This window comes from Rhinoraja longicauda, chromosome 7 (genome assembly GCF_053455715.1).
Source record: "Rhinoraja longicauda isolate Sanriku21f chromosome 7, sRhiLon1.1, whole genome shotgun sequence".
NCBI lineage: Eukaryota > Metazoa > Chordata > Chondrichthyes > Rajiformes > Arhynchobatidae > Rhinoraja > Rhinoraja longicauda.
Genome location: NC_135959.1, coordinates 3,541,720 through 3,554,809, shown reverse-complemented (window position 1 = coordinate 3,554,809; position 13,090 = coordinate 3,541,720). Strand labels below are relative to the sequence as shown.

The 13,090-nt window shown below is 42.6% G+C and overlaps 1 protein-coding gene across 2 annotated transcripts in view; it reads right to left on the bottom strand.

Moving 5' to 3' along the window:
- Window positions 1-13,090, bottom strand: part of uvrag (UV radiation resistance associated gene) — a 292,355-nt gene that overhangs the window by 216,684 nt on the left and 62,581 nt on the right. For both annotated transcript variants that reach the window (XM_078401991.1, XM_078401992.1), the window contains exon 7: window positions 4,454-4,559. In XM_078401991.1, coding sequence (XP_078258117.1) covers window positions 4,454-4,559 — 106 coding nt within the window. The remainder of the gene's footprint in view (window positions 1-4,453; window positions 4,560-13,090) is intronic.

Sequence of the window (13,090 nt, the reverse complement as noted above, 5' to 3'; positions counted from 1 at the left end):
ATTGGTGATGTGTACACACGAGGGTTTTAAATAATTCTTCAGATTCCTTTACGTCTGGTGGGCTGTTTAGGAGCAGCATTGACCAAACTATGATCAGATTGAGTTCTCACCTGAAACAGCGCGGTGCACCACCCCATGTGTAATGTTTTACACAACGCCATCAAAACTTGGCAACAGAAAAATCAGGTACATCACATGACATTCTCGTATTGATATAGCTAATAATTGGTTCAAATCCAAAATAACATCTTTGAATGACAAATAAAATTCATAATTCAAAAATTTCCAAAGGAGATATCCCTATCCCACATACAATCCAGAGACAAACAGTCGACAGAAATGGAATGCAGAGTCATTTTTCCAGGGTAGCGGAATCAAGAACTAGGTTTAAGGGAATAGGAACCTGAGCGGCAACTTCTTTACACAGAGGGCTGTGGGTACACAGACTGATCTGCCAGAGGAGATAGTTGAGCCAGGTACAATAATGACATTTAAAATCCATTTGAACATTTACAGGGAAAGGAAAGGTTTAGAGGGATATGAACCAAACAAAGGCAGATAGGGCTAGTGTGGATGGGGTATCTCGATCGGCATGGGCAAGTTGGGCCAAAAGGCCTATTTCCGTGCTGTATGACTATGACTTAGAATAGCAAGGCAGAAATAACCCGTTTTTTTAGAGAATGTAGAAACAAGGAACTGCAGCTGCTGGTTTACAAATAAAGACACAAAGTGCTGGAGTAACTCAGCGTGTCAGACAGCATCTGTGCAAACATGAGAGGGCAGGAGGATGACAGAGGTAATTGAACACATGGTTAATGCTGGAGATGAATGTGAAGGCCAATTTTTAAAAAGGAGCAAAAAAGGGCATGAATAGTACTTACAGCGAGATGAAAGCAAAGGATTTGTATCAAATATTAAATACTGGAGGGGGAACAAAGTCCAGAGGTGGAATTCCCATCAATATTTAATTGGAACAGGTACTCAACACAGAGCAAAACTCCAGACAGTAAATAGTCGGATAATTGGCCACCAAACATTTTTCTTGTCATTAAAGTGAAGCCTCAAAAAAAAATAATTTGGAATTAAATATACATATGTCCATGCAAAGAACCACCAGGAAATTGTAAATGATTCAAAACATTCTTGTAGAAACAAGGAAGTGCAGATGCCGGTTAATGAAAAAAATAGATAGATGACCTTTCCGGTCCTGACCCAAAACATCACCTATCCATGTTCTCCAGGGATGCTGCCTGACCCGATGAGTTACTCCAGCACTGTGGGGGGGGTTTTCACCCCAAAGCTTTCTTCATTAAGTTATTTTGTCTACACAAGATGCACAATACCCTTGTAGAAAACGTTTTAAGGACAAAATGGACATTCCAGTGAATAAGAAGTTGTTCATTGGTGCTAAGCACCTTCATTCTAGATTACATTTTTCCAAAGCACTATATAATTTCACATCACTGTTCATCACTTCTAACTACTGAGGTTCTACAAACTGTCTGCAGCAATTTTTTTTCTCCAAGAAGTGGTCTCTGAATTTGACACCAGAGTCGTGTTTTCACAGATGTCTACATTTAACCAAAAATAGCAAATGGTCCTGAAAACAGAATGAGAGGTTGAAAATTGCTGCCGTTCTGAACAACTGCAGCTGTAACCTTGGCTGGAAAGGACACCATAGATTTATACATTCGGATCGAAAGCTACAAGATGAATAGCCATGACATAATCAACCATGTCATTCTGGGCAATGTGTCTTTTAAAGCTAGTGGTCTCAGACAGAATTTAGTAGACTTAAAGATCTCCAGATTGAATTGGGTGTTAACACATTGGGAAGATGTATCATGGAAAATGATGGATGTCTTTCAGCACAGATGTGACACCTACAAACAACATCTTGAAATAACACTGGCATTGGAAACTTTCATCAAAAAAGTAAAAGAAAACACACATCTTTGCACTGGCTTCTCAGAAAATGTGCCTACTACACAGCACTAGATTGATTCAAATCTGAATAATTTTAAATGATCATCAATTTGCCTTCAAAGCATTATTTATGATAGTGTTGGGAATTAAATCAAAGATCCTGCATCAATACTAAGAAAATCTAGACTTTTTACACCACCGGATAAAACTCTTTGGCCAACATAATACATTTAAATGGCTGCTACATTCAGTTACACTGAAGAAATTCTATTAAGTAATTTTTTTAAATTCAGAACGAAGAATAACATTCATTTCTTTCAAAACCACACTGCTTAGTTTAGTTCAGAGATACTTTGTGGGAACAAGTCCTTCGGTCCATCGTGTCTACGTTGACCATTGATCACCCATTCACACTAGTTCTATGTTATTTCACTTTCCTGAGATAGTGGAAGAAATTTACAGTGGCTAATTCACCTACAGACCCTGCACATCTTTGGGATGTGGGAGGAAACCACAGTCCCCGGAAGAAACCCACGTGGTGGCATGACGAATGTGCAAACTCCACACAGACAGCGCCCATTGTGAGGATCTAACCTCTGGGCTGTGAACACAACTCCCAATTCTAAACATTAAATACCAATTATTACCAGTGAGAGGGCTTCATGTTGCTCTTTTACACACACAAAAAGACTCAAATTATTCACACCTAGATCTTGGATGCCTTTCTTCCAGCCAGTCCAACGCCTCTTCCTTGCTTTCTTTCCAATGTGACACATTTTGCTTTTAATTGTATTTTATCTTTTAGTTTTCCCACCACTATTTTTTTTTCTCCTGCTCTCTACTGGGTTTCCTCATTGAGCCAGGCTTCCCCCCCTACAACAAACCCTTCACAGTTCACTTAATAAAATATAGTGAACCAACTTGCATCTTCCTTCACACTGTAGGAGGTCAACATACATGCTTGACCGGCTCTCCAATAGCCTCCCTGAACATTCATTTCCCACCATCAACTGTTCATTGCGGCTGTGTTGTGTACCATTCACACAGCGCGTAGCCGTTACTCACGAGACTACTTCAACAACCTCATCCAAATCAGTGGACATAGGCAAGGTATAACGTGGGAACACTAAAACCTGCTACTCCCCTTCAAGTTGCATACCATCTGGATTTGGAATGAAAATCACCGGTCCTTCATTGCCACACACTAAATTATGGAGCTTGCCTCCTTACTATCAACACCGCTGAAGCCCCTTCACCAGAAGAAGTGATTCACAAAGCCAGCTCCCTACCACCTTCTCAAGCAACTTAGAATTGGTAATAAATACTGACCTTGCCCGTGACAGGTTAAAAAAAAAAAGAATTTAAAAGAACGTCAACAACTTGGATAACAAGCACCCATCACTCTCCAGGGTCCAAATATCTTCAACTGTTGCAACCTTTCATCTGAAACTTTATCAATCATTCTAAAAGTGCACATAGGTCTTCCTTCCCATGCTGGGATATCATCCCTTCAGGGTGAAAAAAATAACCGTTGGTCCAACAGGACATCTTGACAACCCAAAATGCTATTGGCTCGTAATTGGGAATGTGTTGACAGATAGCCTCTCAGGTGATTTCATTACAATACAGTCTGATCAGATTGAAAACACATGCCTAATTCAGCGTCACTGCAGAGTAATTGTGGAGTCAATGCTTCGTGACAACATAGGAAAAAGATCAGTTACAGATATGGGTGGAGAAATGGCAGGTCGAGTTAGAACAGATTGAGTGGTAAAGAAGGAATATGGTATGCCTGCTTTCATCAGTCAGAGCATTGAGTACAAGAGTCAGGAAGTCATGCTTTATAAAACTTAGTACTCCAAATATTGTCGAAACTGTGTGCAGTTCTGTTCGACCCATTACAGGAAGGATGTTGAGGCTTTGGAGAGGGTGCAGATGAGGTCTACTAGGATGCTGCCCAGATTAGAGGATAATAGCCATAAGGAGAGGTTGGACAAATTTGAATTGTTTCCTCTGGCATGTCAGAGGCTGAGGGGAGACCTCAGATGTTTATAAAATTATCATGAGCTCAGTTAGGGTAGAGAGACAGAATGTTTTCCCGACAATTGAAATGTCAAATACTAAAGGCATAGCTTTAGGTTGTGCGGGGGGGGGGGGGGGGTTGAAAGCTTAAAAGAAGACGTGTAGCACAGGTTTTTGTTTTACTGAGAGAGTGCGGGTGCCTGGGATGTGCAGCCAGTCCAAGTGGGTACAATAGTGGCGTTTATGAGGCTTTTAGATAGGCACATAAATTTGTAGAGAATGGAGGGATATAGATTATATGCAGGCAGAAGGGATTAGTTTAATTTGTTCAGCACAGACAGTGGGCCAAGGGACCTGCTCTTGTGCTCTGTACTGTTCTACCTCCAAGATCTCTAAAATGACAAAGACAAATATACTGTAAGATTTGAGCACAATTGCATACTGCAAGTGGTGTCAATAATCCTGAGCTTAGAACAAATATTGAAGCACTTAATTCCGATCTTACCAATTTTGTTGTTGATGCTGTTAATCGTAACTTCTCCTCAATTTCCTTGCCTACTTTCTGAACGGTTACCTGAGTCTGTTTTATTGCACGTTGAGCAGTGTGAAGTCTGTAAAACGAGAATGAAATTCACAGATTTAATTCATTAAAACAATGGGAAGTCCTGCCTTTTGACATCCACCTCTACCAGAAAAGATGCAAAGAACTCTGCTAATATTTACATGAATACTATTTAGTGAATCCACCAAGAAACTGAAAAACAGAAGAAACGATCACAACAATTCTGCAAATAATTTTGGGTTCAGTGGGAAGAGCTGAATTAGGAATTAAGTGGGGGAGGGGGGGGGACCGAAGTGAACTACTGCAATTTTCTCACCATTATCAGTTCATTGTAACACGGGACATTGAATTTATTTAACAGAGCTACAGAGTCGCTTGACAGGAATTTACCCCAAGGCTGACAAAGAAAATGCTTAGTATCACCAAAATGGGGCACCAGTTAATGAGACTCATCATCTGGCTCTTGGCCTCAATGTCATAGAGTCAAAGAGTCATACAGCATGGAGCATGCCCTTCAGCCCAACTTCCCCATGTCGACTAAGGTGCCCCATCAACACGGGTCTCACCTGCCTGCTTTCAGCCCATATCCTCTAAACCTCCCCTCTCTGTCTCTTGTCCAAATGTCTTAAAAAATTGTTATCGCATGTGCCTCAACTACTTCCTTTGGCAGCAGCTCGTTCCATATACCCACCACCCTCTGTATAGTTTCCCCTCGGGCTCCTATTAAATCTTTCTCCTCTCACCTTAAACCTATCATCTTAATACATTCCACGAATATATATTTAAATAAGTTACATGGGACAGTTTTAGTTTGAAACACTATTCAACCTGGGTCTCGAGCACCGTGAGGCAGCAACTCTACCAGCTGTGCCACTGTGCTGCATAATTAAAAAATTCTACAAGACAAATTTGCCAGGAGATCTTCTCATATGAGAACAAAAGGGCAAATGTATATGAATACCTCGATCCAGTGATATATTACCCAAATCCAATGACACCTTCAGACTTTAACTTCAGAGGCGGCACAGTGGTGCAGCTGTAGAGTTGCTGCATTACAGTGCTAGAGACCTGGGTTTGATCCTGACTACGGGTGCTGTCTGTACAGAGTTTGGGCATTCTCCCTGTGACCGTGTGGGTTTTCTCCGGGTGCTCCGGTTACCTCCCACACTCCAAAGACGTGCGTTTGTAGGTTAATTGGCTTCGGTAAAATTGTAAATAGTCCCCAGTGTGTAGGATAGTGCTAGTGTACGGAGTGATCGTTGTTAGCATGGACTTGGTAGGCCAAAGGGCCTGTTTCCACACTGTATCTCGAAAGTCTAAAATTTAACATAAAATGGACAACAATTAGAATCAGTACAAACATTTGACATGAATTTGTCTGCTGTGTTCAGCACGGAATGAAGCATTGCCGAGTGGCAACGACAAGTCCGCCATTCAGAAAATTTGGAAGAGGTATCATATCATATCATATATATACAGCCGGAAACAGGCCTTTTCGGCCCACCAAGTCCGTGCCGCCCAGCGATCCCCGTACATTGACACTATCCTACACCCACTAGGGACAATTTTTACATTTACCCAGCCAATTAACCTACATACTTGTACGTCTTTGGAGTGTGGGAGGAAACCGAAGATCTCGGAGAAAACCCACGCAGGTCACGGGGAGAACGTACAAACTCCTTACAGTGCAGCACCCGTAGTCAGGATCGAACCTGAGTCTCCGGCGCTGCATTCGCTGTAAAGCAGCAACTCTACCGTTGCGCTACCGTGCCGCCCTACAAACCACACACTACTTCAACGATAGACAAAATGCTGAAGTAACTCTGGAGAGGTTTCGGTCTTAACCCAAAATGTCACACTTTCCTTCTCTCCAGAGATGCTGCCTGTCCCGCTGAGTTACTCCAGCATTTTTTGTCCATCTTCAGTGTAAACCAGCATCTGCAGTTCCTTCCGACATGACTACATCAGTGACTCGTGTGAATGTAACACGTCGAATGAGGAATGATGCTCGGAAAGAATTATTGCCGGAATGTGAGCAGAGCTCCTATGGGTTTATATGGCTGAAAAATCTCAGAAGGGATGATCAAGTTGGCAGAAGAGGCTGGGTCTGGAGAAGTAGACCAGCGTTACTTAGAAAGTGATGCTGTGAACCGCGCGGGGGACAGCTCATGAGTGAGGATCTGTTCGAGTGTGCTCTACACAGGAGGTCACAACAGAAGCAATACCACACAACTTGAAGAGGATTTTGGGCATGTTCTGCCAAATATGTACAATGACAGCAATCTTCAAAAATGGCAATCCCGACATGGTGCATAGTATTAGACTGAGCTACATGACGGCACTTAATGTTGCCCAGCAACCAAGGTTCAGTCCTGATCTCTGATGCCAAGGTGTGGATTTGTATGTTCCACCAGTGACCACATGGGTTTCTGCAGGGGACTAGTTTCCATTCCACTGTTAATTAACATTACCCTGTTGCATAGTTACATGGCAAAAGAATCTAGAGTACGGTGGGGGAAGAAATACAGTGGGGACGTGAAGGAGAACAAATTATCACGGAAATCTGCGATTGCTCTCAAGGGACAATCCACTTGCCTCGCACATCCTAAAGATGTGCTGGCAGGTTAATACTGTAGTCTACTGCAAATTGCTCCCACAGGAAAAATATTCAGAGGGGGTTGATGAGCGGTGGAGAATACGTAGCAGGGAGATGTGGGGGAATGGGACTAATGAGTGTGCGCTGAGGCTCACGCAGCCTCATTGGGCAATATGACTCTGACAAAGAATTTAGCCTCAATCGGGTCTTAAATGAGCAAGCCTTCATCTTGAAAATAACTTCCCGTTCCAAATTCTCCACGTATCCACTTTACTCACATCCTCAGAACCTTGGGGTAATCAGTAAGTGAAGCAAGCTCATAAACAATACTTGAAGATTTAATTTCTAATGGAGCAATATTTTTTATTTCATTTGTAATTAGTGTTCACATTTTTTTTAACAAAAACCTTAAGACCTCTTGTTTACAGAGCTCATGTTAAAACTATAGGGAAAACATTTAGTGCAACTTACAAATTCTTCCTTAACACATTTTCTCAAAAGCCAAACATTGAGGCACACCTATGGTTATTACAGTGTGAGAGAACCATGTTAAATTCTGATTACGGTTGCTGTCTGTACAGAGTTTGTACGTTCCCTTTGTGACCACGTGGGTTTACTCCAGGTGCTTTGCTTTCCTCCCACACTCCAAAGAAGTACAGGTTTGCAGATAAATTGACTTTGGTAAGATTGTGAATTGTCTCTAGTGTGAAGTATAGTGCGAGTGTACGGGATTCACTGGTCAGCGCGGACTTGGTGGACCGAAAGGCCTGTTTGCACGCTGCATCTCTAAAGTCTAAACCTACCCAGAAATTCCAAGATTGCATAAATGTCAGAGCTATGCATCATGGAAAGAGGCCCTTCAGCCCACCTTGTCTGTTGTAATGTTGGCATTCTGGGTTTGTCATATTAGCTTACAATTAGCCCATATCCCACGAAACCTTTCCTGTCCATATGTCTGGCATGCAGGGCACAGCAAGGAGGCCATTCATCCACGATTGAACCAAACTAGAGCAGGCTGAATGGCCTTGCCTGTGATTTGCCAATCCGCCTCAACGCCAGCACGCACTCCCTCCACTCACACAGGAAGAATGATCAGAGCCAAAAGCCAGTTAAAAACACCAGTGGGGCTGCCTTCAAAATGAAACCTCACCCTCCCAGTTACTTAGAAAATGCTATTTAAAAACATTGGAGAAAATAATTTGGCGCTGAAAGCAACTGTTCAGTTGATGGACTGGGTGGTGAATCTGAATAAGCATTCACAACATAATCACAGCCCTCAAGCCACAGTAAATGTGTGGCACCTTTTAACTCTCCGTAATCTTTGGACATGTTAAAGTAAAAACCTCAGTATTTATTTTGGTTCAGAAAAGCCATTCTAGTTCCCCACAGATTAATCTTTCAGAGCTCAGTTACAGCAAGGGCAATTTATGGCCAAATCTATTTGCTTAGTGCAAGCCTGTCAGACAGCAACCCTTATTCGAGCCAGATTTTTTAACTTCAGGAGATAGGTACAGATACACACAGGGAAACATGGGTGAATGCACCAGATATTGTAATCATGGCCATACAGGTTAGGGAGGGGGAAAGTGCCAGATTTAATTCCTGCCACCACATGCTTTGGTACACTCACAACATGGAAACAGGCCCTTTGCCCCACTGAGACCATGCTGACCATCAATTCATCTGTTCCACAGAAGGATATCCCAGCTAAGGCTGGTTAGAGAAAGCCAGAATAACTTCAGCTGCAAGACCACACAACCCATCCAATTTGTGCCGGTTCATTCCAAGGATTATCTAGACCAGTGCAATCCCAGCACAGATGGTAGAGCCGCTGCCTCACACACCACAGACCCAGGTTCAATCCTGACCTCGGCTGCTGTCTGTGGAGTTTGCACATTCTCCGTGACCGCGTTGGTTTCCTCCGGATGCTCATTTTGCAGGTTAATTGGCCGCTAATTTGCCCCAAGTGTGTAGGGGTGAATACAAAAGTGGGATAACAGTAGCGTGAACAGGTAATCAATGGTCAACGTGGTCTCAGTGAGCTGAAGGGCCTGTTTCCATGCTGTATCTTCAAATTAAATTCTATATGCATAGTCCTGCTAATATTTTCTCTTTACCCATGCAAAAGTGACAATTTAACCTGCTCACAAGCATGCTTTCAAGTGGTGAATTCCACATATAGATTTAATTTTTTTTCAGGAGAGGAAAGAAAGATTTAGTTGGATAATCCAAGTTTCCTCAAGGTGATGGAAAAATTCCAAAATTGATGCATTGTGTCTTGAAAAACTGCTTTTATTAACCGAAAAGAACATGAAATGACCAAATTAATTTTCCAAAAACAAATTACGCAAAAGCATTTATTGCTGCCTAATCGGCCAACGTTGCTGCTCAGCAACAGATCAGATTTTGAAGCTGGGGACAAAGCCGAAGGAAACTGGATTATCCCAGGTGCATTCGAGTTTTGCAAAATGATCCAAATCAGTCAGTTTCAGTGAGGCTGAAATAAATGTTTCTTTTCACCACCACAATCCTCATGCGCCAATTATGTTCCTTGGACCAGAAATATTCAGCAATCAGGGCTGAAACCATGGAGGCACTAAGAACTGCACATGCTGGCAAACGAGCAAAACTCAAGGTGCTGGAATAACCCAGCGGGTCAGGCAGCATCTGGGAGGTAGAGAGTAACTCAGAACTGCTCTCTCGTTGGTGATAGGATGGTTCAGTCGCCTGATAACAGTTGGGAGGAAACTGTCCTCTGTATTTCTGTTCATGAATTCTTCTGCGGAGAGTGGTCATTGACAAATCCACACCCAACTCCTGAAGAGTGTTTCTGATCTGTCGGATAGGTGTTTGGGGATTTTTCTTTATTGTAGAGAGAATTCTTCTATCATCAGCTGGGGAGGTCTTCCTTGGCCTGCCAGACCCTTTGCGATTAGTAAGCTCACCATTGCTCTCTTTCTTCTTAATGATGTTGATTTAGGTAAGCCTAAGGTTTGGCTGAGGTCTCCAACAGTTTTATTCTTGTTTCTCAGTCTCATCATGGCTTCTTTGACTTTCATTGGCACAACTTTGGTCCTCATGTTGATAAACAACAATAACAGTTTCCAAAGGTGATGGAAAGACTGGAGGAAAGACTGGGTGCCGAGAGCTCTCTTATACCTTCATTAAGGAGGCATTTAAACACACCTGAGCAATTACAAACACCTGTGAAGTCATGTATCCCAAACATTACAGTGCCCTGAAATGGGAGGATTATGTATAAATACAGCTGTAATTTCCACATGGTGAAATAAAAATGTATAAAAATGGCCTTTTATCAAATCTGACAATGTGCACTTCAACCACATGTCGAGCGGGTTGAGGCGGCTGCCATGGGCATGCAGGGCTTCCAGGAGTGGATGGAGAAACACTGCGTCAGCGCCGTGGTGCCGCAGAAGCTGGCACGCGGCAGCCTGCTGGGCGGAGGCCGCAACCAGCCGCCGCACAGCCTGCTCCGTCTGCTGCTCAGTTACTAAAGAACCTTTAGTAACAACGGGACCCAACGGGCCGTCTAGTTATATAATAATTATATCTTGAAATCATGATGTGTTTACACAACACAAAACATCTGGTTCATGCTTTCCAAAAGCTTGGTCGGAACTGAATCATTCATTACAGAAGCAGCTTCTTTGGCTTCCATGCAAACCAAGATGTCCTTCTGCGCCAGTGCCGTCTGCCCACGTCAGACCCGATGCCTTTCCTTTCATGAACGGAGCTTCATTAAAACATTTTAAGAACTAGATTGTCAGTTTTTGTTTGACAAGCCAACCAAAACACATGGATATAGATCAGAGGCAAACAAATTAAACAGAGGTACAGAACGAAGTTCGGATTTATTGGAATGATGCAACAGGTCTGAAGAACTGAACGGCCTACTGCCGTTGCTAAAAATGTGGGATTGTAAAAGCAATCTCTGCTCCATGCCACACTCAATTCCACATAAACAGCAAGGGAATGTGGCTGCGTGATCCCTGGCCAAAGGAAACAGGGACAACTCCCAACTTGGGCCTCCATGGCCAAATCTTTTACAAGCTGACAAAGTAGTTATTGCCTCTGATCTCATCGTTCTTTCAAACTTGTCAAGTCAATTCATTTGGTGAGACTCACTCACTTTTGCTTCAAAGACGTTAACCGACTTTAATGCCTTTCACTCTGGAAAGTAAATACATCCAAATATGTTTAAATGGGTTCGCAATCAACTTAGTTCTGTTTGATCATAAATCTCACGTGTAACGCTCGTCTTAGGTTGACGGTTCCTGGTATAATGGGAACCATAGGACAATTATAAGAGAATTGTGGAAGAACTCGCATGCTGCACCCTTATCAATGGAATCATGTCTCATACTAGAACAGGGAGGTGGTCAGAAAAATGAAGAAAGCAGCATTTCATTGTTACTAACTTTGGCGCAGTTCCGAACTTGGTTCCTTTCTTGGCGTTTGGAAGACTTATTTACATAGGACAGCACAGGAACAGGCTCTTCGGCCCACAATATCTATGCTGAACAAGATGCCAAGTTAAATTTATCTCCACCTGCACCTGACCCATATCCCTCCATTCTGTACATATGATCCATATCCCCCCTTTCTTAAATCTGATCCGTATACCTCCGTTCACTACATTTGATCAATATCCCTCAGTTCCCTAGATCTGATCCATATTCCATTCCCTACATATGATCCATATCCATCCATATGATGCAAATTCCTCCATTCCCTACATATCCTTGTGCCTATGTAAAAACACCTTAAATGCCACTGGCCTATCTGCCTCAACGACCATCCCTGGCAATGCGCTTCCGGCATCTACCACTTGGTACATTAAAAAATAATCCTGCCCATCTCCTTCAAAGTTTGCCCCTCTTACATAAACCTATGCACTCTAGTATTTGATATTTACATCCTGTGCCAAAGTTTCTGACTATCTACCCTATGAATGCCTCTCATCATTTTACGTACTTCTCTCAGGTCATCCTCAACTTCCAGCGTTTCATAGAACCACATCTCCTGCATGCTTAAAATTGCTAAATGACTGACAGATTCTTCCCCACCTTTGACTAACACCTTGAGTAGTTTGGGAGCATGGAGATGGAAATGGAGTTAGACAAGTACGGCTTGGCTAGCATATCAAGAAATTGTCTTTGGAAGAGGCATTTAGATAGGCACACGGATATGTATATGAAGGGAATGGATCACATGCAAGCAAATGAGATTAGTTTATCTTGGCATAATGTTTGGCACAGACAGAGCCGAAGGGCCTGTTCCTGTGCTGTACTTATACATTTTCTATATTCTAAGATCTCATCAGACATGTGAAGGAACGAACTGCACTTAATGGTTTACACCAAAGATAGACAAATTACTGGAGTAACTCAGCGGGACAGGCAGCATCTCTGGAGGGAAGGAATGGGTGACATCTCGGTTCGAGACAGTTCTTCAGACTGACAGTCAGGGGAGATGGAAATTAGAGATATGGAAGTGCACAAAGGCAATGCAAGGTGTGAAAAGGACAGATCAAAGGAGACGACGATCAAGGTAATGTACAATGGTTCAATGAACTCCCGCTGAGTTACTCCAGCATTTTGTCTCAATCAACACCAGACATCAAATGTGTTCATCAGCAAACAGTGAAGACAGCAAAAACAAGAAAACAATTCTGTAAATCTTCTCTCAAAAGGATTAAATAGGGTGTAACCAACTAAACATGAACTAGAGTTACATTCATAGCCGTGATGGATGCCTTTCAGCCTTCCCAGACCTCCTACAAACACTGATAATTGAAGTTTGACATTACTAATTGCCACTGCGTGGTTTACTTTGGCTTTGCTTTCAATACTGGCACTGTGTTGCACCATGTGCTTTGGCTCGTCGGCTGGGTTGTTCAATTAAGAAACTCTGGCAGCTGCAATGCTACTTTTTTTTTGTTGGAGAGGATACGGGATAGTTTA